This window comes from Carassius carassius, chromosome 5 (assembly GCF_963082965.1).
Source record: "Carassius carassius chromosome 5, fCarCar2.1, whole genome shotgun sequence".
In the NCBI taxonomy this organism is placed as follows: domain Eukaryota; kingdom Metazoa; phylum Chordata; class Actinopteri; order Cypriniformes; family Cyprinidae; genus Carassius; species Carassius carassius.
This window is the reverse complement of record NC_081759.1, coordinates 41,231,361-41,254,748: the sequence shown is the minus strand read 5'-3', so window position 1 is coordinate 41,254,748 and position 23,388 is coordinate 41,231,361. Positions and strand designations below refer to the sequence as shown.

General features: G+C 39.1%; 1 protein-coding gene across 4 annotated transcripts in view; it reads right to left on the bottom strand.

Moving 5' to 3' along the window:
- Positions 1–23,388, bottom strand: part of LOC132141629 (methylcytosine dioxygenase TET3-like) — a 41,132-nt gene that overhangs the window by 17,031 nt on the left and 713 nt on the right. The window contains exons 1-2 of one of the 4 annotated variants that reach the window (XM_059551317.1): positions 15,315–15,838; positions 14,863–14,919 (exon numbers count right to left, since the gene is read on the bottom strand). Coding sequence is in view for 1 of the 4 variants with exons in the window: in XM_059551316.1 (XP_059407299.1) it covers positions 14,863–14,919 (57 nt within the window). In the remaining 3 variants the exon portion in view is untranslated. Of the gene's footprint in view, positions 1–59; positions 517–14,862; positions 14,920–15,314; positions 15,839–23,388 lie in introns of those variants that run through there. The other 3 variants (XM_059551318.1, XM_059551316.1, XM_059551319.1) reach the window with 3 other exon arrangements.

Genomic DNA, 23,388 nt, shown 5'->3' with positions numbered 1-23,388 from the left:
GAGAGTAAAAAGCTCAAGCATATAGAGAGAGAGAACCGAACAGATCAACGTCTACTCACAGTGGTCTAGCTGTCCCAATAACGTTGCTGGAGAGACAAAGGTGGGAAATGTGGACAAGAAAGTGCATGGAATACGGCTTTCGCGACAGTGCCAAATAAAAAAAAATGAAAAAATAAAATTAAAAAAAGAAGCCAGCCAGTGGATATCCACTATAGGCTTCTTTCTTTTCTCTTTCGGTCTTTCTTTCTCTCTCTCCCTCTCTTCTCAGTCAGCCAGGCAGTGCGGCACACTCATGCACGCACACACACTCACGCACACACTCTGTCATACACACCTCCCCCAAGCACACACACTCGCTCTGAATCTCTTTCTATCGTTTCTCTCTTTCTCCCTCTCTCATTATGTCTCTCTGCTCCTCCCTTCCCTTTTTCTATATTCTCCTTTTTCTTTCTGCTTTTTGCATTTGCCGTCTGCTTTGCCTTACAGCCCCCACCTCTCTCTCTCTATCGTTTGTTCATCGCTCACTCCCTCCCCCCTCACTCGTTTTCTCCCTCCCTTCATTTTCCTCCTCCCCCCTCTCTTTTCAGTGTGTGCAGAGTGAGAGAGGCCATTATCTGAGCCACACTGGGCACGTACGATGGAATGGTGGAGCGTGCAAGAAATACAGCCACTGCAAAGCGTAAAGAGAGAGAGAGCACAAGTGGCAGACTGGCTGGCTACTGCGCTAAATAAAGGACCGGCTTAACAGATCAATGGCTTATGTGCATGCAAAACGAAAATGAGCAGTTATTTGTTATCGTAGAGGTGTCGTTTTTTATTGTTAGGTCTGGACTGTGAATTATAAGAGGCTCCACAAGATGGAGGCTGCAGCAGTTAAATGCAGACGTCTACTAAAACATTAAATGGCAGCTGCTGTGTGATGACTAGGAATTGCACAAAAAAAAGAAAAAACAAGGAAAGGAAAATCGATACATTTACTCCTGCTTTCCTCGACGCTTCACAGTTTGTTCAAAACGTTTATTACTGTGCACTTTAACGTTTGATTTCAAACAGATGATAGCTGGCAGGAGATGCTCACAGACCAAACATACTCAAGTGCTGCTGAGTGAGAGAAATGTTTTTTTTGTAAAAATGGCAACATATACGAAGCATATAGATGGCTGCGCTTATAGAGACCGCAGATATAAGAGTCAAGCAGCAGCAAAAGAGTCTCGAAGCCAAGAAACACAGGATGTGAGGAGGAAAGCGCAGCGACTGTCAGAAGCAACCACAAGTTACAGCGAGGTTAACGGGAACCGCAGAGACATAGGAAGCATGAAGTTTTGAGGGAAAAGACAGCAAACAGCACATGCGTTTATGCTGAATTTTGCTGCTGGTTGTCTAGTTTGACTCGTCGACGGTGTTCGTTCTGTTCAGAAGGGCGACGAGGTGCTTTTGAAGTGGTGATGTTCGCGTGAGGGAGTCCAGGGTAGAATATAGAAAGCACGATGGTAAGTGAGTGTTCGGTGTGAAGGACGACTCTGCTATCAGTCTCGCACTTCTTCTTCCCTTTTCTGAACCACTCTTGTGCTTTATTTCCTGTCTAAACCCTTTGCTTCATGCCAACCCATCTCTGCGAACTCTGAAGCCGAACTCTGAAGCTTCTCAGCTAGGTCTCTTGCACTGTGCATCTTTTCTATCTATATCTCTCCCTTTCCTCCATGAGCTGATTTTTGTACTTGTTCTGTTCAGTAAGAGAGAAAAACTCGCCAATCGTCTTTGATAGCCGTCTGGAAAGCCACTCGGTAGAATCGCTTTCGCATTATGAAGATGCGAACGCAGAGTACGCGCAATTTGGATTAACCTCTTGCCACGTTTGCGACTCTCTCATCTTGTCGTCTTTCCATCTGATCAGTGTCTTTCTCTCCTGCTCGCTCTCTCTGTTGAGTTCCGCCAGTTGGATCGCCACCGTCCACACAGTGAAGGCAAGGCAACCCCACGGACAAACACACACAGACCCCAGCCCGGGCGGAGAGGTAATGTGCACTGTCACCGGCGGAGGAGAAGCGAGTGAATGAGAGAGAGAGAGGGAGAACGGAGAGCGGGAACCGTTATGACGTCGCTGTTGCATCATTCAATGGCGATAGAGGGCTGGGCAGATGTGTCATAACACAATGTAGATGTGCCTCCTCTTACACTCCTCTCAGCGTGACGCAGCAGATCTTGTGCCCTGTAGTTACCTCACCCTTGCTATTGCATGTTACAGCGATCGCATCAATGCTGAGAGAAGCGAAACTAGAGTGCTAACAAAATATGCAGCAATGCGGAGCCGACATAACACTGATTACATAGCAACATTACAACCAGCGCTTTTTTGTTATGGCTTTGGGTCTACTTTATTTATCGGGTGAACGATTTATGCCACTACTGAGGAGCAATATACATTTGACACCACGTGCTCTTAAAGCATACACCCATTTAAAGGGATAGTTCACCCAAAACATAGTTCAACCTTGTGCCGACTTCTGGGAAACAGCACTGGACTCTCTTTGTATGAAAAAGGCTTAAGAAAATTCATACAGTTTTGGAACAATATGGAACAACGTAATTTTTGGTTGAAGTATAGCATTCTTGTCACTTCAGTGAGAGATGTGACACTAGCTAATATTAAAAAGACAAAAACAACACATACCTTGCCCATTTAATCAGCTCTACTGTACCACACAGAAAAATCCTGATTCTTCTCTAGTATGTACAAGAGCTTCTGCATTACAGCAAATGCCTGAGGTGTCTTATGTCTTTTAAAATGTGAGAAATCTTAACCAAGCGAGCCACAAACATCCACAGATATGAGAGTCGTAGACAGGAACTGAAATTTGTTTTTAAACAAAGCAACTTGCTGTGGCAGATCCCCTGCAACAACTATGAGCAGACATTGATTTTGAAGGCACAACATTCATCAAGTAGAACTGGGAATAAAATGGCATTTAAAAAAATTAAATCGAATTATATTGCACCAGGCCAATTTTTGGCAAACTAATAGATTTATATTTGTCCAGTGTGCATACACGTCAATTAGATTATATTTATCCCTTAAAATATTCAGTTAGACATTTGGGCCTTTTTTCTTTCACGGCTTAAGCTTTATATGCACAAATATCAGCTTAAACAACAAACAGTGAGGATTCACACATTGTCGAATTACATACCTGCAGCGCTTCTGTGAACGGAGAAAAACTTTATTAAAAATTAAAAATCTGTGTGACAGATATTGGCTGGTTTTTAGCCACTCTTGGTGCATTTTATTTGTTTTCTTTACATCTTTATTTTCATTCCAACTGATTGCACAGATGCCTCATGCACACACACAGAAGATGACATTCCATCCATTCATCAGACAAAAATGCCATCAAACAATCATAAAAATCATTACATCGCTCAGTTTAAAAGGTCTGTGCAGCACCCAAACAAACATTTTTTTGTGCATGTGAAGGGTCATGTTTTAGGTGGATATTAAGTACAAACCCTTGCTTAAATAATGAATAATAGTTTAGCAACCGAATGTTACATGGGAAAAATGTCAATGTCAAATGCGAGAGACTCGTGATCCCAATGCCGTTTCATTTTCGCCTTAACTTGACATTTGTATGCTGTTTATAATGAATGCCTAATTTGCGTTTTATTTTATAGTTTAATATATCCTTATATAGCTACTCAGTTTTTCATTCTTTTTCAGTAACATTGTTAAATTTAAAGGAATGACAGATATTTAAAGGAATGATGGTATTTAATAAACATAAATTAGTGTAACCGTTTGGAATTAAAAGGTTAACGGGTGTCAATTTCCCTTTAATGAAATTACTTCCCCCTTTGTGGCCGGGTTAAGTCTTGGCAAGGCTTCAAATGTGTGAATGTTTTAGGCAGAGGTGGAAAGAGTACAAAAATATTCCACTCAAGTAAAAGTACCATTACATTAATGAAATTTTACTTAAGTACAAGTAAAAGTACCAGTCTAAAAAATCCACTCAAGTAAAAGTAAAAAGTAGCTCATTTAAAATTTACTCAGAGTAAAAATTACTTAGTTACATTTTAACAGTGGGAGGGAGTCAAAAATGGGACAGGCCAAGGGTGTCAAACTCAGTTCCTGGAGGGCCACAGTCCTGCACAGTTTAGATATAACCCTAATTAAACACACCTGATCCAGCTAATCTAATCATTTAGGTTTATTTGAAAACTACATGATATGTGTGCTGGAGCAGGGTTAGGGCTATGGCCCTCCAGGGAACTGAGTTTGACCCCTGGGATAGGTCTATTAATCTCAAACTAGTTGTTTTTAATTAAAGGAATCAGTTATTTAGAATAATAAGACATTTGGGCTGTTATCTGGCAAATCAGTATCAACAAACTCATCTTTTCAATACAGAGGAAATGCAAAAGCTTCATCGGACGTGGCATTTAGACGTATTACACTGTTTAGTGCAGGACAAGAATGCATTTAACCTGCAGTTACAAATGCATGAATAATGTTTTGATATGCCAGACATAAAATGTTGAATACTCATTTGAAATTATAAAAACTTAATTATAAAAAAAAAAAAAATCAAAATATACTTTAAATGTGAAATTAAAATGGCCAGTATGTGTCAGCAAGTCACTGTTAATAAGTGAGTCATTGCGACTGAACCGAATCATTTAAACAGTTGATTCATTCAGAAACGAAACACTGTCACGTTGCTCAGAGATGCAAAATTTTGCTTTGGTGGCTGTGTTTGGAATAAATTTTTGTTGTAGAAATAGAGCAAAAACAATGGCAATATGGTGTCTAAAACGCAAGTCTCTTAGTTTACTGTCCTGTTGTAAAAAAAAAAAAAATATATATATATATATATATATATATATCAATATCAGTGGCGGCTGCTGGTCTTTCAAAGAGGGGAAGCTCATTTTCGGCCTACATTATAACCCTCTGATGGTCTTCATTTGTAGTGACACTCGGGGTCTTTTTGACCCCAGACAATAACATTTCATTTTGTAATAGTAAAATATTTAAATTTTTTACAAATATAATTTTACTCTGTTCATTTATGTTTTTACTAAACTTTGTACAGTTTTTGGAGGATTTAAATCTTTTACATTTCTATAAATAAATAAATATTTATTTAAATAGGCTTTTTTTTTTTACAAAAAAAGAAAAAAGCATTTCAGGTAAAATTCACTTCATAAAAGACCCAGATTTCTAACTTTCATACATGGGGATACCATGGATAATTTTATAAGGTTTAATGTAAGATTTTTGCCCATTTTTGGGGAAATTCAGTTTAAAAATTGTAATAAATCACTTTAACCACTAGATGGCTATAGTGTGTGTGTGTGTGTGTGTGTGTGTGTGTGTGTGTGTGTGTGTGTGTGTGTGTGTGCGCGCGCACATTTTCAATCTGTCTTAGTTACCAATTTAATTTTGTGGTGGTTCTGCATTTTACAAATATCAAGAAATATTGCCGCAGTTTGTCTTTCGAATACACTTGAGAAATCCGCGATCATGGGACTGAGCGTGAAACAGCTTCACCGACTTCTTATGGTGCAGACCGCTGTCAGTCAAAAGGAGATCGACAGATCCTCCAATCATCACGCGGAAGCCCAGTCTTCATTCACCTCCAGAGACGCTGAGCGTCCGTGGGCGGGACATAATCGCAGCATTTATCCAATGACCGTCTAGCTTCGGAGCACTGAAAAAAATATGTTCAAAGCAGCCCCATTGAAGTCAATGGACGCTCGGCTTCAACAGGGAAATGCACTGTGACGCTACGGGAATGTATGAGAAGAAAATCGAATCAGCCGACATGTAGCTGATTAACACAATACATAATACACAATAGTACATATTTGACCGTTGGGTTTTTTTTACATTAGAGGGGAAGCTGAGCTTCCCTTGCAGTCTTAAAGAAATCCCCACTGATCTATATATATATATATATATATATATATATATATATATATATATATATATATATGTGTGTGTGTGTGTGTGTGTGTGTGTGTGTGTGTGTGTGTGATTATGATTTTTAGAGGAAAAGACAGTATTCTTTGTGTGATTTTGATTCTAAATGATTTTGATTGATTTCATTCTAAATGCATTTCAACAGACTGAATCACACAGTGAAAGAACACTCTAAATGCGCGCGTACATCATTAAAACAACAATTATGATATTATCGCAGAAGATATATATCGCACACTCCGCACCAGTCTTTTTGGCTAATTTGTGCAAAACCTCTTGCTAAAATGTCAAAGCATAATTTTAACCACCAATGCAATGACGCAATTATTTAGCTCACCTCTATATGCTTACGTGGGGTTGATGTCTTGTCGAGATTTTATAAACTGCTAGTTTGGTCTCCCTAGGCAAGCACAGCATACACAGCATAATAGAGCATACATATGGCCAGGGGTTCACTTCATTTCCTTGAGTTCAACTTCAGAATATGACGGGGTTTCGTTTTCAGCGGTGTCTGCACCACTAACGCCTGTTTTGTCCGTCTGCATCTTTCTTGTGATTTTAGCGCCAGTTTGCCATACCTTCCAGGGAGCGATTTTTTTTTTTACTCAGTAATTAATGTGTTTTAAAATGTAGCGAAGTACAATACTTCAAACAAAATATACTTAAGTAAAAGTAAAATTACAGATTAAAAAAAATACTTAAAAAAGTAGAAGTACACAAAAAAGCTACTCAATTACAGTAACGCGAGTAAGTGTAATTCGTTACTTTCCACCTCTGGTTTTAGGGGTGTGATATTCAAATGACGATTGTTTTCGATGGGATTGGCCGCATATAAATGTTTCATGAATGAAATGTGAACTAAGTTGATTTGTGCGCTTGTTTCTTCTTGAGATTGATATATGTGGTCCAGTGTGTGATCTTATCTAGTACAACTGTAGCTTGACTGGGTGAACACCCTCTTGTTTAGATGTCAGTTTTGCCATCAACTGCTAAAAAAACCTGAATGAGTCAAAACTAAAAGTGTTTTTCAGGTGCAGGTCCCTTACAGTTAAGCAAGCCCTGATTTCCATTGTCTTAGCAAAACAGCACGGTTTCTTTATGAGCAATATCTAAACAACACTCATGTTTGATGAAGAACTCTGTTTTACACGGTTTACTCTCAGATTTGAGAAGTTCTCAGAAAAACTATGACTGACACCGTAGTGGTTACAGCACTTGATGATTTCTTTTGGTTCATCAGTAGTTCATCAGGGATGGGTACTGAAACCCAGTATTTAATCGACCCCAGTACGCTAAATTATTAAAGACCGGAGTATCAATAAGCTCTGATGTTAACTGCTATACTGGAGAAATTAAGAAAACATACATACATTTATTAGTGCTATACACACACATTATCTTGCAAATTCTACCTCACCAGAGTCGCCAGCTGATTTTATATCCAATAATAGTTAAATATTTGTCTATGATGCATTTTTGCTATTCGCAAATCATTAATTTATCAATCAACACACACAGTGAAAACTATGCAGTGTTCATTTACATTTTCTTTTGTAGACTATTACTTACCTGAACTGTTTTCCATTTCATTTGTATATTTGTTTTATTGTATTAGTCAGTTTTGTTTTACTTTGATTCTTTGTTCAGGTATATATATATATACACACACACACACACACACACACACGTATATTTAACAAAAAGTACCGGATTGATAAGCAGTACCTGTAAGAGTAATAATACCGTTAAAACCTTAATGACACCCATCCCTATTCATCAATGACTCATCTGTTGCTCTTTTTTAAGTGCAAAATCACCCACAATCACAAAAAGGAGAGAAAGAAAAGAAAGAAAGAAAGAAAGAGAGAGAGAGAGAGAGAGAGAGAGAGAGAGAAAATAACCCCCCACCTACACAAAACCTCCTACAGAAAGAAACACTCACAGGAAACAAACGAATGCATTAGCACACCGAGGAAATCAATCATTTCAGTGAAATAACTTATGGAAAATATGAGATTTAATATATTATTGCAATAGACCGTTTAAAAAAAATTATTATCTAAGCATTGCATTTTAAGTAATCCTTTTAAATGTCAAAATGTCTTCAGTTGGTAGTATTATCAGCAGCTAAAAAATGGTTTTAAGTCAGATATTTCTATCTTTTACTGTCGTGTGTCAGTAGTAAATATCAGTCTACGTTTCCAAACATTAATTTAGCCATTAATTGTAATAATGCAGTGAGATGTGTGTCTGAGATCAGCCTGAGATGTGATCTGATCCTCATCAGTCTGTCTGGAGTCACATGAAGAAACAGAACACACTGAGACAGACTCAATCCAGAAGAACTGTGTCTCAGAGACGCTTCAAGAAACCTCCTGCAAAGCTACACTACTCTGAAAAGAGTTGGGCACTTGTGTAAAAATGCTGTAAAGTGAGGATGCGGTCAAAAATAAGTCACAAATAGATTTTCTTTATCAATTAACTTCTGCTAACTGAATTCAATCAAGATTTGGTGTGAGCATTGTTTGTGTTTGAAGCAGCTTTTGTCGTCGGTGCACTTGAGCTGTTTCTCAGGAGGTTTCTTGAAGCGTCTCTGAGACACAGTTCTTCTGGATTGAGTCTGTCTCAGTGTGTTCTGTTTCTTCATGTGACTCCAGACAGACTGATGAGGATCAGATCACATCTCCGTGTGCAGCACAAACACCTCACTGGATTATTACAATTAATGGAAAAATTAATACAGGGATACTGTTTAGATCTAAAACTGTACTTTAAAACACAGCTGTGTTTTTGTTTATCACAAGTCCATCTACACTCCCTTTCTATCTCTCTCTCACATTCATTCTCTGTTTGTTTACTAAACCTCTCCCTTTAGTCCAGATCTGAAACACTTTCACATGAACGGATAAAGCATGCATGCGCTCAACTAGGGGCCCAACTAGTGGCTAAACCACGGAAGAGTTTCAAGCATGCTTTCTAAGAAACGTATACGGCTGAGTGTGAGGACACACACACACACACACACACACACACACACACACACCGATGCAAATGAGCCCAGGGTCAGTGAGTGCAGTAGGTCTGGGGCAGATCATGAATGGCTCACACAGTCATTGAGACTATCAAGACATCCACTTCTGTTTCTCGACTTACCTTTCCATTTTTTCCCATCTGTTATTCCCACGTCTTTATTTTTGTAATTCCCTTTTCTATAGTTCCGTCTATTGTTCTCTGACCCCCTCTGCTCCCATCCTTGTCCCCTTTTTTATGCATGCACCATATTTTTGGCATCCCCTGACTTAATGCTTCTTTCTTTAGGCCAAGGTGGGGTAGCTTTGTGAGGTGTAGGATGTCGAATGGAAATATCTGTGTGAGCCTCTCATAATTCGCCTTGCCTGACACATAGCACATGCAAGTCAGCACGCAACACTCAGCTGAGAGACCCCTCCTCATTTTACTCCACAAATACTCACAAAGGGAAAGGGAGAGACAGACGGAGAGAAAGACGGAGAGAGAGAGAGAGAGAGAAAGTAAGGGGAAAGCAAAGCAGAAAAGACATGAGGAAAGAGGGGGAAGGGAAGGGAGGAGCGACCCTCATCACTCAATAAGATGGTGGGAAAGGAGGAGGTATGAGACGGAGGAATAACACAGCCTAAAGAGTACTCTTTGTGCAAGAAGTTTTGGAGGAGAAGGGGAAAAAACTGAGGTGAAATCTGATGAGGGGGATACAAGAAAGAGGAAAGCAGAAAATAGCAGACGGAGGCTTGAAAGAGAAGAATTGAAAGACAATCGTGCTGAAGGAGACAGATGGACGACATCATGCAGATCTCTTTCAAAATGGGAAGAAATCTGATCCTGAACCCACTTTAGCTCAGCTATATACTCTCGTATGGTTAATAATCCTTGATCAAATATTAACAATAATAAAAAAAAAATGCAAAAACCTCAGAACTCTAAATCTATGTTGGGCAAAAATCCCAAAACCCTATTCTGTTCCCCTGACAAAGGAAGCAGTAACAGAGAAAGAGCGAGTTCTGCACAGTGGCTGGCTGCCAGCCTTGTTTCTCTCAGGAGTAAGGCTAAGATTAGCTCCCCATATGTTCAAGTCAGGCGTAGCTGCTCTTAAAGGGCTAGGGTCTCTTTGAAAATTCTACAAAGTAGACTGCAGCACTGTTTTGTCTCAGCTTCTCATTCACATGCAGTTAAAATACAATGAGAACAAACGCCCTCCAGCTATCAGCCAATCTCCCTTACATGCATGCATGCTCAAATTTAGATCAGAATGTATACACACGTGCATTACCAGATCGATTTTTAAAGAAATCTATACACTGGGAAAAATAGGACATTTTAATAATTAAGGATGCATTAGATTGATCAATAGGAATAGTAAAAACTTTACATTGTTACAAAAAATCTATTTCAAATAAGTGTTCAAAGGTTCCTAGAAGACTGCATCGCATTTTCCAGGAAAATATTAAACAGGACAACATTTTCAACACTGTTAATAATCAGAAATGTTTCTTGAGCAGTAAATCATCATATTATTCTGATTTCTGAAGATCATGTGACACTGAAGACTGGAGGAATGATGCTGAAAATACAGCGGAGCATCACAGAAATAAATTACATTGTAACAAAATATGTTACATTTTAATAATATTTCACAATATTACTGTTTCCACTGATCAAATAAATGGTGAGCAAATGAAATTCTTTTTTTTTTTTTTTTTTAACTCAACAGATCTGTGCACATACGTATATTTCATATACATATCATATCTGTAGCGCTAAGGTAGAAATGACAAATCACTGGGGATCAAGGGTAAGATGAACAGAGAGAGATAACACCGCTATGGAACTAGTTCTCAGCTGTACATCCCATCCATTCATTTTTTATTAACTGCAGTAGTGCAGTCATCCATTCCTCAGGAGATGCAAAGCCACAAGCCGAAGTGAAGGGCAAACATGTGAATGCAATTCACCAACCAACAGATTGAGATACACTGGCTACAAAGACACTTGAAAGAGAAAGAGAAAAAAAATGTACGAGGCCACCAAGCAATGGTGTGTTATCAATGCACTCCTTGCTAACATTGCTTAACTTCTCCTCTAATATGTCATTTGTCTACCACTACAGTCACCAAACAGGTTTGTCCAAACACTGCATCTATCGGTCACTGGCGAGAAGAGCAGATCCCAAATTCAGCTGTGGGAGGATTTTATCAAACATTAACATTAAATATGACCACTTCAACCTTTAACTACCCAAGTTACATTTGTTACCGTATTATCTTAGAAGCATCTGAACACAGCTGCAAGTTTTCAGCACATTCATGATGGTTCAGCACAGAGCAGTTTCTTTACAAAAACAGACAAGAATCTGCAAGCATTTATCGTAGCTGTATCAGTTTCCAACCTACTGACTTTGATCAGAAGTGGATAGTTGAAGCTGTCGCTTTTAAAGTTCATCTGAACATGTTTAACCTGTTCTGTGAACAATCCTGCATACAGTGTGTTCAATGTAAACACCTTTCTCACATCACATCTGCACACATACACACACAAACCAACTCACTTGACATTTAAACATGCAAAACAGGATGCATGGTTTGCTGAAGTGTGTCGTTTATTTGGAAGTTAATTTATTTTCTGCTATACCATGCACCTTAATATGTAGAGACAACAATAAGCAAGCAATTTGTTGGCTGATACACCAAAAAACTAAACATTTCTGTTTGTTTGCGCGTCCCAACACAGCATCTATATGACAATGCCCAAAGAGGACTGTTTGTAAAAATAGTCAAATCTTTGCATGTTTAAGACGCTTTAATAAGTGCATTGTTGAAACATTATCATAATGATTTCGTTTTTGCTTTCCTGACTGATTTTATTCATGTTGTTATATTGCATATTTGGTTCATGAATAAGCTATCTGTTCTTCTAAACAAGCCAACGATCCAATTAAACTTTTCATTGGTTGTGGTTAAACTGAATTGGTGGAACAGTTTACTTAAACATCACTACCTTAATGGAAAATTAATTGCATGTTGAACCCAAAGAATTACACAATGTGGCGTTTACCGTACATTAATAGACAAAATAATATTTAATCTACAGTTATTGTCTTACAACAATAATATCGATTAACCCAGATAATGATTAAATACATTAACACAACTACACTGTGCAATTTGTTTAGCTCAAAAGGTTTTGCAAAGGTGAGGATCTCTATACAACAAAACAAAAACAGTAAACTTCGAATCAATTGAGTTAAATGAATCATTCTAAACTCAGTCCCTGTATGAGCTTCTGAACTGATGGTGTGTTTTACAACAAAATCCTTTTCAGATCACTAGCTGGACTTTGGAATGTTTGGATGGGTGAACAGACAGGAAAAACAGAGCTAATGTTACGCAAACTTTGCTTTGAGTATAGCTTTAGTGTGTGTGGTTTTTCAGGTCACGTGTTCGAGGGATGACACTGCATCAGCTTTTTAAAACAGTTTACAGACATCCCATTTCTAACATCCCGTTTTCTCAATAGTGCACTGCTGCATTCTCAGTTAACTCATAGTGACATCTGGAGAAAACAAATGGTTTTTCTCAAAGCGAATCGCATCGGGAGCATAATTTCAGAAATGAAAACAAGCAGCTTCCTGCCTTTTGCGTTAACTTTAAATGTTCATGCATGCAAACCATTTCCCCTCAGAAGCACACATATACCACATCACGTGAGCTGCCTCATGGGCGGGTCTGAGCTATAATTACAGCCGTGATGTCATCTGCCACTCACTATTGCCGCAAAATCTAGGTCACCATTAACCCCTTCCTGTCACACCAGGGGATTCCGAGCCATTACTACAGACTTTCCATGAGCTCTTTAATGTGGTGCTACCTCCCATGCAACTTTCAGAACCTATTAAATGAAGGGGTGATGATATACATTTATCCCACAGATCAAACGCTTATAGTAGAGCAGCGTCACTCTTATAGTCAACTGCAAAGCGCTTTCATGTTTTGGTTATCCCCGCAACTATAGTACATTACGTAAATCGGAAGCCAAGCCAAAGGAAAGAAACACTGCACAGAAACAACACCTCTTCAAAGAGACTCGGATGATCTTCATATTCACTGGTTTGATTGGACCATACCACTCAACAATTTCGGTGTTATTATATAAAAACAATGTTAATGTCACCGCATGTGTTGCATCACAGCATAATGCCTCGACAACGCCAATCCACAATCATCCCAATCCAAAGTATTTTGAGAGCAAATGAGCATGCAATGCAAGCCGTCTGCTCACGGCAAACTGGCTATTTGTGGCCAGTTTGCCACAAAATTATAACCAAAACAAAAGTTATGAGACGATACTTTTGGGCAAGTTAGATAAACCAATGCATCTGAGTGAGGTGATGTAAGACCTTGCGAGTGCATGTAGGTGTATGGAATTTAGTGATGAAGCATTAGATCATACGAGCCAAAATAGTTGGTCAGAAATGATCTGGAATGGCTTACACATTCTAAATTCAAGATAAAATGGCTAAAACACATCTCTTCCAGCTTTATTTGACCCTCTAATTCTAGCATGCTCTATTCTAATTCTATTTTATCTATTTGTTTTATTTTCTACTTAAACACTTGACCCTCTATTTGTTTAAAAACAAAAAATAAATAAAGTAAAAATTAATTTGGCTGATTCCCCACTTTTTCTATAGATAACGCGATGCATCGATACTGTGAACTCTTTTGGCTACAATAACTGTGATGTGAAAAATCTACTATTGTGACAGCCCTAATATTTACATATACATTACATTTACATGTATGCATTTAGCAGACGGTGCGACTTGCAGTGCATTCAGGCTGTGTGTGTGTGTGTGTGTGTGTGTGCGCGCATGTAGCAAGGTTTTTTTTCACCTTGCTACGTGTACTGCATTAAGCTGAGACTTGAATGTTATTGCTCTTTTGTTGATTTTGATTGCTTCTATTGTCCTCAATTGTAAGTCGATTTGGATAAAAGTGTCTGCTAAATGACTAGATGTAAATATATAAACCTAAACAGTGACTTCGAGCCGAAGCTAAACCCGCCGCTGTGTGGTGAGAGCGCAAAGAGGAGCGCCTCGCTGTCGAGACTGTCCGCTTGATTTTACAGCAGTCACACTAATCCCAATTTCTCCTAGGTGTAAATCAGCATATTCGCTGAGGGTAATTCGCACCTAAAGCTCTCAAGGCCCGTCGAGTCTCTCTTAACTCTGACGCTACGTGTTACTCTCAGTCCATAAACACTAAGCCACGTGCTCGCTCACACGGACACACAAATACAGCGGCGTCACCGCGCATGCGTGCATTTATGTGACCCACTAACTTTTACTCCCTTTACCTCAGATGACTGGAAACTTTGGCAACCACTCTTTTCTCCGCTCCTGGGCTTGACACAGAGCGCAGAGAAAAAGGAAGACAGACAGACTGACAGACTGAGCGAGATAGAGCCAAAGAGAAAGTGAGAGAGAGAGGCCACCTCCTCCTCCTCTCTTCTCTCTCTTCGCCAGGCGAAGCTCACGCCTACATCTCTTCCAATGAGCGCAGAGCCCGGGTCTCTTTAAACTGGGGCCTAGCCCAGGCTAGACAGCCTTGAGAATCTTCGCTAAAGTGCACAGGATCAGAAACGATGTCGCACCTGCAGCACACAGGTGGATGCCTAAACGCAGCTGTCGCGCCGCATCTGGGCACGCATTGGGCCTGTTGAGTCACGCAAAGAGCACAGATCATCAACTGCAGCTCAAATCATCGTACCATTCCTGATTCATACCCCGATCTGCTGTAACGAGACACACACACACACACACACACAGACAGCTGGCTATGGGGTATTTAGCTCACCTCTTTAGCCAGGTTTGGGATTATGGACCGGGTTTTTACGTCTTCAAAGTGTTCCACCTTCCAGGACAATGGTGGAAAAAGAAAAGAGGAAAAAAAAGCAGTTTGAGAACAATCAATGACAATAAAAACCAATCACATTCATCCAATCTTAGTGAGAAAAAAAGACATGAATCACTTATCACTTATCTCATCTGAAGTCATGAGTCAAAAAGGTTTAAATTATGACATGTTAAATAAATGATCAAATTCTGTCCTTCGCATTTATACAATCCTGGCAATTATGATCTGTATGGCACAAAGAGACATTGAAATGTAAGCTAACACCAGCTAGTTATTTCTGACCCCAGTCTTTCTAATAAACCGGTGCTGTTCAGAGTCTAACCCCCCCCCCCACTCCCTCCCCATCTGCCATTACTGTCCCTCATTTTCTCCCTGTGCTAATAAATATTTACCTACTCAGCCTCGCTGCCTTCGCGTGTTGCTCTTCGGTGGCGAGAGGTATCCCCATCAGAAGACCCAAAGCATTCTCTCTGCGTCCCCCCCACCTCTCTCTCGCTCTGTCTTTCTTTATCTTTCTTTTCTTCTCCCTCTCTCTTTCTGGTCTCTGTCCATTCAGGAAGCCATCTTGTGTTCTTAATCCTGTTTTACATTAGCTCTCGTACGCTCTTTCGCTCTCGCCCTCCCAGCCGCACTCTCTCTCTCTCTCTCTCTCTCTCACTTCCTCCAATTCATGGCTCGACCACATACACACAGACGCATTTTTTTTTTAAAGGCAGTGTGATCGCTATCACTGCTGCACTAAAGCCTCCTCCCTCTCTTTCTTTTTCCTCTTCCCCCCTTCCCCCCTCTCCAAACGAGAAAGCTAACAGAATACGTGATGTGAATGCTCCTTTCCGACCTACACACTAACGCAACGTCACGCCACCGATAGCTCACAAAGAGCAGCCGCCGGCCAATCAGAGGCGAGCATGAGCACTGCTGCTAGGGTGAAGCAGACAAGAGGAGAGAGAGAGAACACGGGTGAGAGACATAGACAGAGAGCACGAGGGCGGGATGTGCTGGATAAAGAAATAGAAGGGGGCGCGTGCTGCGTACAATGCGTGTGCGTCTGTGCGTTTCAGACTAGGGGGAAGGGTTTCTCTCATGCACGCTGTGGCTGTCAATTATCTAACCCGGCTTGCCTTCCTTAAACAATGGCTCTGGAATGTGGTATCACTGAAGACCATCTGTCTCGGCTGCATGCAACAACTGGACTGGACTGCGCACATGCATTTCTAGGCAGTGTCTTTGGTGCAACGAGGCACTGACAGAGAAACACACATGCAATCCTCGTCACCAAGCGTGTGACGCGCAATCAGCTGGAGTCGGTGGTTTGAAAGCACTCAAGCGTTTTTCCATTTTTTCAACCCAAAAATTGAAAGTAAAATCTCAGCTGTTTTAAATGCTCGACTGTGCATGAAATACTACTATAAGAGCTTTGATTTCAGTCTTTCAAAGTCTATAAACCAAACACGGTAGACTACAACCTCTGCTGGCCCGACCTACAAACGCCTGCTAGATGGAAATGCAAACGAGTGTTTACAATAAAACTGATGCTGATATTATCCACGGGGGATAGCAGCGCACACGCATCCATTCATGAAGATAACAGCAACTGCGACTGACGTGAAAACTGTATATGTCAAAAACAGATCAACATGTAGTTTGATTGCATTTTACTGCATGATCTGTCTTTTTTCTAAGCAAAATGTTCCGGGAGCGTGGCTGACAGAAGAGACGTGTTTAAGAGGGAGGCTTACGAAGAACCAGCGGACGTTTGGTGACGCAGCAGTTGTGATGAGAGTGGATTACGCAGCGTGGGAGTTCCGGGAACATCGCATTTGTGCGTGTGTGCATCTGCATGAAGGCTTGCAGTAACCACGAGGCTAGGGAAAGCTGCGCTGTGGCACCAAATTTCAGTTGAATTTTTGTCTTTTCACACTTCTTGCATCGTAAGAAACAATGCAAACGTTATTTTGGTGTGCACAATGCAATCTGCAAAGCGCGTTCCACTGACTGGGCTACGATGCAAATGCACTGGTAATGACTGCCGCCTTCCTGATGTTATCTCATCTGTTTGCTTTGATACTGGCTGAATCACCTGGTTTGTGACGAGAGCCAAAGTGTGTAAGTGGTCATTAATCTCCTTCCCCGGCACTCGCGCAACAAGCCAGGTGATTCAGGCCGTATCAAAGCAAATCCCCTTAAGGCTGTTGGAAAATTGTTGTAATCCTACCTGTGACCCCCCCCCAACCCTCTTTCTCTCTCACACACACACACACACACACATACAGAGTTCTCATGGTAAGATGAGTGAGACTGCAGAAACATCGTTAAGACTTCATTGTCAAAGAATTGCAAAGGTCTCTGTGTGTGTGCGTGTCTGCGTGAGTTTAAATGAGGGTTAAGACATCGTTGTAATAACAGAAGGATTAGCAATCTTAATTAACTTTCTCCTCCCCCTTTTCTTGAACAATAGCCACCGCAAACTGAACTAATCCACATAAAGTTTCGAAGAACCTGCTCCAATACACAGCCAAACCTACACAAACACACACACACACACAAATAAACTCCTATAATTATAAAAAAAAATAATTATGTTTTGCTTTAATATTTATCAAAAATGAGTATTGAACATGTCAGCACTTTCCTCAGTAAATATATTTCTAAAGGTGCTGCTGACATGAAATTTTCACCAGACGTCTGTAACAATCAAAGTAATCCATGCATACAAAGAAATCAAAACAAATAAGTTCAGAAATTATGTTATGTGTAGTAAAATGGAATGACCTAGGGGAATAATATTGAACACGCTTACTGAAAGTTATTTGATACTTCGTACAAAAGCCTTTGTTGGTAATGCCAGCTTCAAGACACCTCCTGTAGGAGAAACTAGTGGCATGCATTGCTCAGGTGTGATTTTGGCCCTTTCTTACACACTAACAGTCTTCAAATCCTGAAGGTTTTGTGGGCCTCTTCTGTGAACTCTGATCCGTAGTTCTTTCCACAGATTTTCTATTGGATTCAAGTCAGGTGATTGGCTGGCTGTTCTAGCAGCTTTACTTTCATTCTCTGAAACCAATCGAGAGATTCCTCGGCTGTGTTTGGTATCACTGTCTTGCTGCAATGTCCAGCCGTGATTTATGTTCATCATCCTGGTAGATGGCAGCAGATTTTTATCTGGAATGTCTTGGTTAATTTTTCCATTCATCCTTCCTTCCGTGCTACACTATGTCTTGGGGTGATGTGCAGTGAGTGACCTTTGACCTCAAACATGGTGTGCATCCAAAGAGTTGAATTTTGGTCTCATCGGACTACATTCTCCCAGTATTTCACAGCTCGTCTAAATGTGGTGCAGCAAACTTTAAACGAGCTTCATCCTGCTTATTTTCAGCAATGGAGTCTTGTGTGGTGAGTGCATTACTTATTTTCTTTTCACATTCGGATTATGGCTTGAAAAGTGCTCACTGAAACATTCAGAAGTATAGAAATCCTTCAGTAACCAATGCCATCAGTAATAAGGTTGTGAAGGTCTTGAGAGAGCTCTTTGCTTTTACCCATCATGAAATGTTTCTTGTGTGACACGTTGGTCATGAGACACGTTTTTAAAGGCCATCAGTCTGGATTAAACCAGCGAATATTAATGTCCACTGTCTAGGGGCAGGATTTGGTTTCTAATTACTGATAGATTTCTGCTGGTGTCTTGGTTTTCCATGCTTTTTTTTGCACCTCACTTTCTTCATGTGTTCAATACTTTTTCCCTGGATCATTCCACTTCATTACCCCGAACCTAATTTCTAAACTTATTCATTATGTTTACTTTGTATGTATGGATTACTTGGGTTATAACCAACATTTCGTGTCAACAGCACCTTTAGAAATATATTTACTGAGAACAATGGTGACGTGTTCAATACTTATTTTGCCCAGCTGCGTGTATATATACACAAAACTCCATTTATAACTAGATAGTGATGGAAATAATGCAAAAGTGTTAATAAAACTGCATGACTTTATTCCGTATGGTGCATTAATGCATTACATTTAAGATTAGAAATCTCCGAGCACTCTCATATGACTGATGTTTAGCACTAACTGGTACACACTGCAGTGAATGGATCAATAAATGGGCTGTGATGGTCATTTGTGAAGAGCCCTCTTTAGTTTAGCATTATTTAACATTGCCATTCATATCAAATGCAACTTTTTACACCTATATTGAATAGAATGCAGCTACAGTCATTCTTCCCGTTCAGTGACTGGTTGGGGTTTATTAGCATTATTGAGTGCTGCTATCTGTCATGCATGCTGGGTCTGCTTTCATTCTGACTCAGAGCAAAACTCTGATTGGTGGAGAAGGCTATAATGCGATTTGGTTGCCAGGCAATAGTGAAGTCAGCCGGTGGTATAGTGCAGAGGTCAGCTCAATGAAATATGGCCAGTACGGACACTGTAGCACAGCAAGACTTGTGGTTACAGCTCTCTGAAGATAATAGATAAGTCAAAATGCTCTGTGAATCTGGATTTGGATTAGTCTGAATGAATACTACTGGGTTTCGCAGTGTTAATGAATGTTGTGCTGCACACGTGAGACTTGCATGGGTAGCTTTTGGAGCCGGTTTCCTTCATGTGCTGAGTGAAGTGATGAGGAGGGAAAGGGGGGATGGTTGACCCTGACACACACACACACACACACCCCATTTAAATCTAATCCACCTGATCCTTTGTCTGATCTTAGCTAGTAAACAAAAACAACAAACTGGTCTTTAAAGAAACAACAATCTCTGGTACTGGTGACAGCTATATACTACGGCTGCCACTAGTATTTGTTTTGAAATTGAGAGGAAATGCAAGCAGTATTTGTCTGTAGAAAGCTAGCCACCATAATGCTGGGGTGTTGGAAGCTGCTTACTTCCAGGCTCAAGTCAAAAGAGTCCAAGTCACTGATATTCTGCTCTTTAGATAGATTTTTTGACTAGTTTTATCAACATGCTTCCAGCATGACTTCATGCACTTTGTATACTCTGCGTCGATCTTAACATTTTACAATTATAATTAAGAATTATTAGTAAGACTTCTTTCAGAAGTGACAGTAAAGTCATTCACAATGCTATAAAAGATTTACGTTTCAGTAAATTATGTTCTTTGGAACTTTCGATTTCTCAAAGAAAGGTTTTTTTCCCCTCAAATAAATAAATAAAGCAGCACAACCTTTGCAACATCGTTTCTTAAGCATTTTATCCGCATACTAGAATGATTTCTGAAAAATTATGAAACACTGATAACTGGAGCAGCTTTGCTGAATGGCTTTAAAAAATATATATCCGGCAACACTTTACTTAAAACCTATCTATATTGCATTATAAAAAAAATATGACTTGTAATGCACCTTTTAATGCAATGTACAATCTCATGAATAATTGTAACCACTGTTAATACATTAACACTCATCAAGTATTGTTACACTATGCATTTTAAATTTGGTTATAATTATTTACGACATGATATAATGTATTACAATGCAGATTAATAATTATAATGCATTGTAGCCTTTAATAAGCCTTTATAATGAATTATACATAAAGGCTATTTCCAAAGGCTATTTCCATCTAGTGCTATGTTCTGCCAGTTGAGTTACAGAAACACCTCGCTGACTATAAAACTAAATCATCTGTCATGATGGAATTGAGGTATGCACTTTAAATTGAATGCTTGTAGTGAAATATCAGAGTATCTGGTAGGGGTCAAACATGCATGTCTACTTATCTAACACTGCTTTTTTCTGCTAAAATGTAACCAGAAGTCTTGCATACCATGCTTTGAATTGTATAGTCAATAATTAGGTTGAGAGAGTGTAAGAGAGAGGAAGTCTTGTTGTTTTATGTGATCGAATCAAAAGGCCTAATTCTGTCCATTTCCCACACAAAGACATGGACACCTTTCCTACAATTGTCCTCCCTGTTCTTTGTGCTTTCAGCATTTTCTGTTTATCTGCATTTCCCCTTTACCTTTCCACGGTTTCTCTTTTTCTTTCAGCTTCTCTTTTCTCTCTCTCCCTCCCCCGTTCTCCTTCCTCTTCTATTTGGCCATAGGTCAGCCCCCACGCCTCAAAACGGTCAAAGGTCAAAGAGCAGAGTATATGAAGTAAGCAAAAGGAATTCTCTGCGCCGAGACTCGAAACCTTCTCAAACACACTTCTCAATCACACACACCTGGAACCCATGTGAGCCTCAAAAGATGGACAGAAAGATCCTAAACACTAAAGCTAATGTAAGAGCTATGTAAGAGAGAAATTAAGAGAAATTACATTGTCTTTGCAAATACTACAATAGGCATCAAAAACATACTTATTAAAGCAGAGACTTGATTTGGGATAAGCTACGCCGCAACAAAATATAAATAGGAGTATTATTTTTTTCTTGCTTTCCATTATAAATATCTTAAAAGTCTTATTTTCTGAAAACTGTCAAAACCAAGTGAGATTATGCTTAAAACAAGAAAATGATCCGTCAGTGGCGTAAGAATTATTAGGGTTATTTGTACGGATTATTTCCTTTGAATTAGGTTTTCTAATACTTCACTGACAGATTTCTTGTTTCAAGAATAAACTCCATTTTGGTAGATATTTGAGAAAACATGACTAAATATTTAACAGTCATTTTACTTCATGAGTAAATATATGTAGACTTAAGAATGTGTAGATATTTGTAATGAGAAACCGAGTAAAAGGGCCAGCAAACCTCAACCTCGCAAACAAAAACCACTCTTAGCTAATATAAACCAACACCCTGATCTCATGTCAATGATATTAGCATGTGCAAACAAACTTTTCTAAAAAATAATAATAATAAAATGTAAAAAAAAAAAAAAAAAGTGCTTCAGAAAAGTTCTTGTTCTTTTTGTCACAATAGCAGCCTTGCAGACAGCTGCTCTTTGAAAAAAAAAAAAAAAGAATAAAAGAAAAGGAAGAAAACATGAAAATGTGTAGCCAGCCGCCGTCATATGTGATCATTGGTGGAAAAAAGACACACTGCAGCAGCTGCTTCTTAAAAAAGCACACTGTAAACAATAAAACAAAGAGAGGCTCATTTTGCTAAGCTGTCGAGAGGAGCTTTGCTGTGGGCAGCTGAGCCATTCTTCAGTGCTTTCAGTCTCACTGGGCTGATTTTCATACCTTAACTAACCTCGCAAAGCCATGTGCAAACACACACATGCTGCAGTTACCACACCAGAGTCAAAGCCTCAAAGACAAACCATGTCTATAGTGTAATAATCTACAAACTCCCATTAAACATATCGTATAACATGGAGAGTAACATAACATGAATCACATCTCAAACTAATTCTAGTTTCATAAAAACACAACCGTTCAAGATCATTAAACAATAACTTTTGGTTTTGCAATAACAAGTGCTTTAAAAGTATTTTTCATAGGACATTTAAGTAATTTTTATAAACATGCCTTTAAAAAAAAACATTGGCACTGATATATTTTACGATCAGTCAGTGCAAGTTTCTTTCTCAGATTTACATTTTATTCTGGGACTAGTCTTAAGCCTTGCCTGTGAAACTGGGGATATTTATCTAATGTCCACACATGAAACAATGTTACCAAGTAAGATATTGAATGCCATATATGGAAATGAATACAATGAGTGTCTTGTACTGAAAGGACTACATTAAAAGTTCAAAATCAATAAATGCTATTTATATATAAAGAGTAATACGATCCTTATCTGAGACTTTAAGAAACTGGTCATATTTTAAGGTCATTACAATCTAGGCAAGTATGGAAGGATGAAAAGAGACGTGTCAAGACAGGACAGGTGAGGAATGTGTCTAGGAGGACGGATAACAGCTAGTCAACAGGAACTAATAACTGTAGCCTAGCCTTTAGTGTTAAACTCTCCAAAAATCACCAGCAGACAACATGGATAGATATAAGTGCTGGCCAACCGCTGGATTAACTGCAATTAATTGCATCCAAAATAAAACGTTTTATTTACATAATATATGTGACCCTGGACCATAAAACCAGTCATAAGGGTACATTTAAAAAAAAAAAATAATTTAGATTTATACCAAATAAATAATCTTTCCTTTGATGTAAGGTTTGTTAGGAGGACAATATTGAAAATCTGGAATCTGAGGGAGCAAAAAAAAAATCTCAATATTGAGAAAATCAACTTTTAAAGTTGTCCAAATGAAGTTCTTAGCAATGCATATTAAAACATCTCCATGGAACATGATCTTTAATTAATATCCTAATGATTTTTGGCATAAAAAAATTAATCTATAATTGTGACCCATACAATGTATTGTTGTCTATTGCTACAAATACACCTGTGCTACTGATGACTGCTTCTGTGCTGCAGGGACACGTACCGAGTGTGCATTGTACATATTTATTATGTTTATATAAATCCACACACGTGCAAGTATATATTTCAGAAAAATTGTATGTATATAAACTACAAATATTTC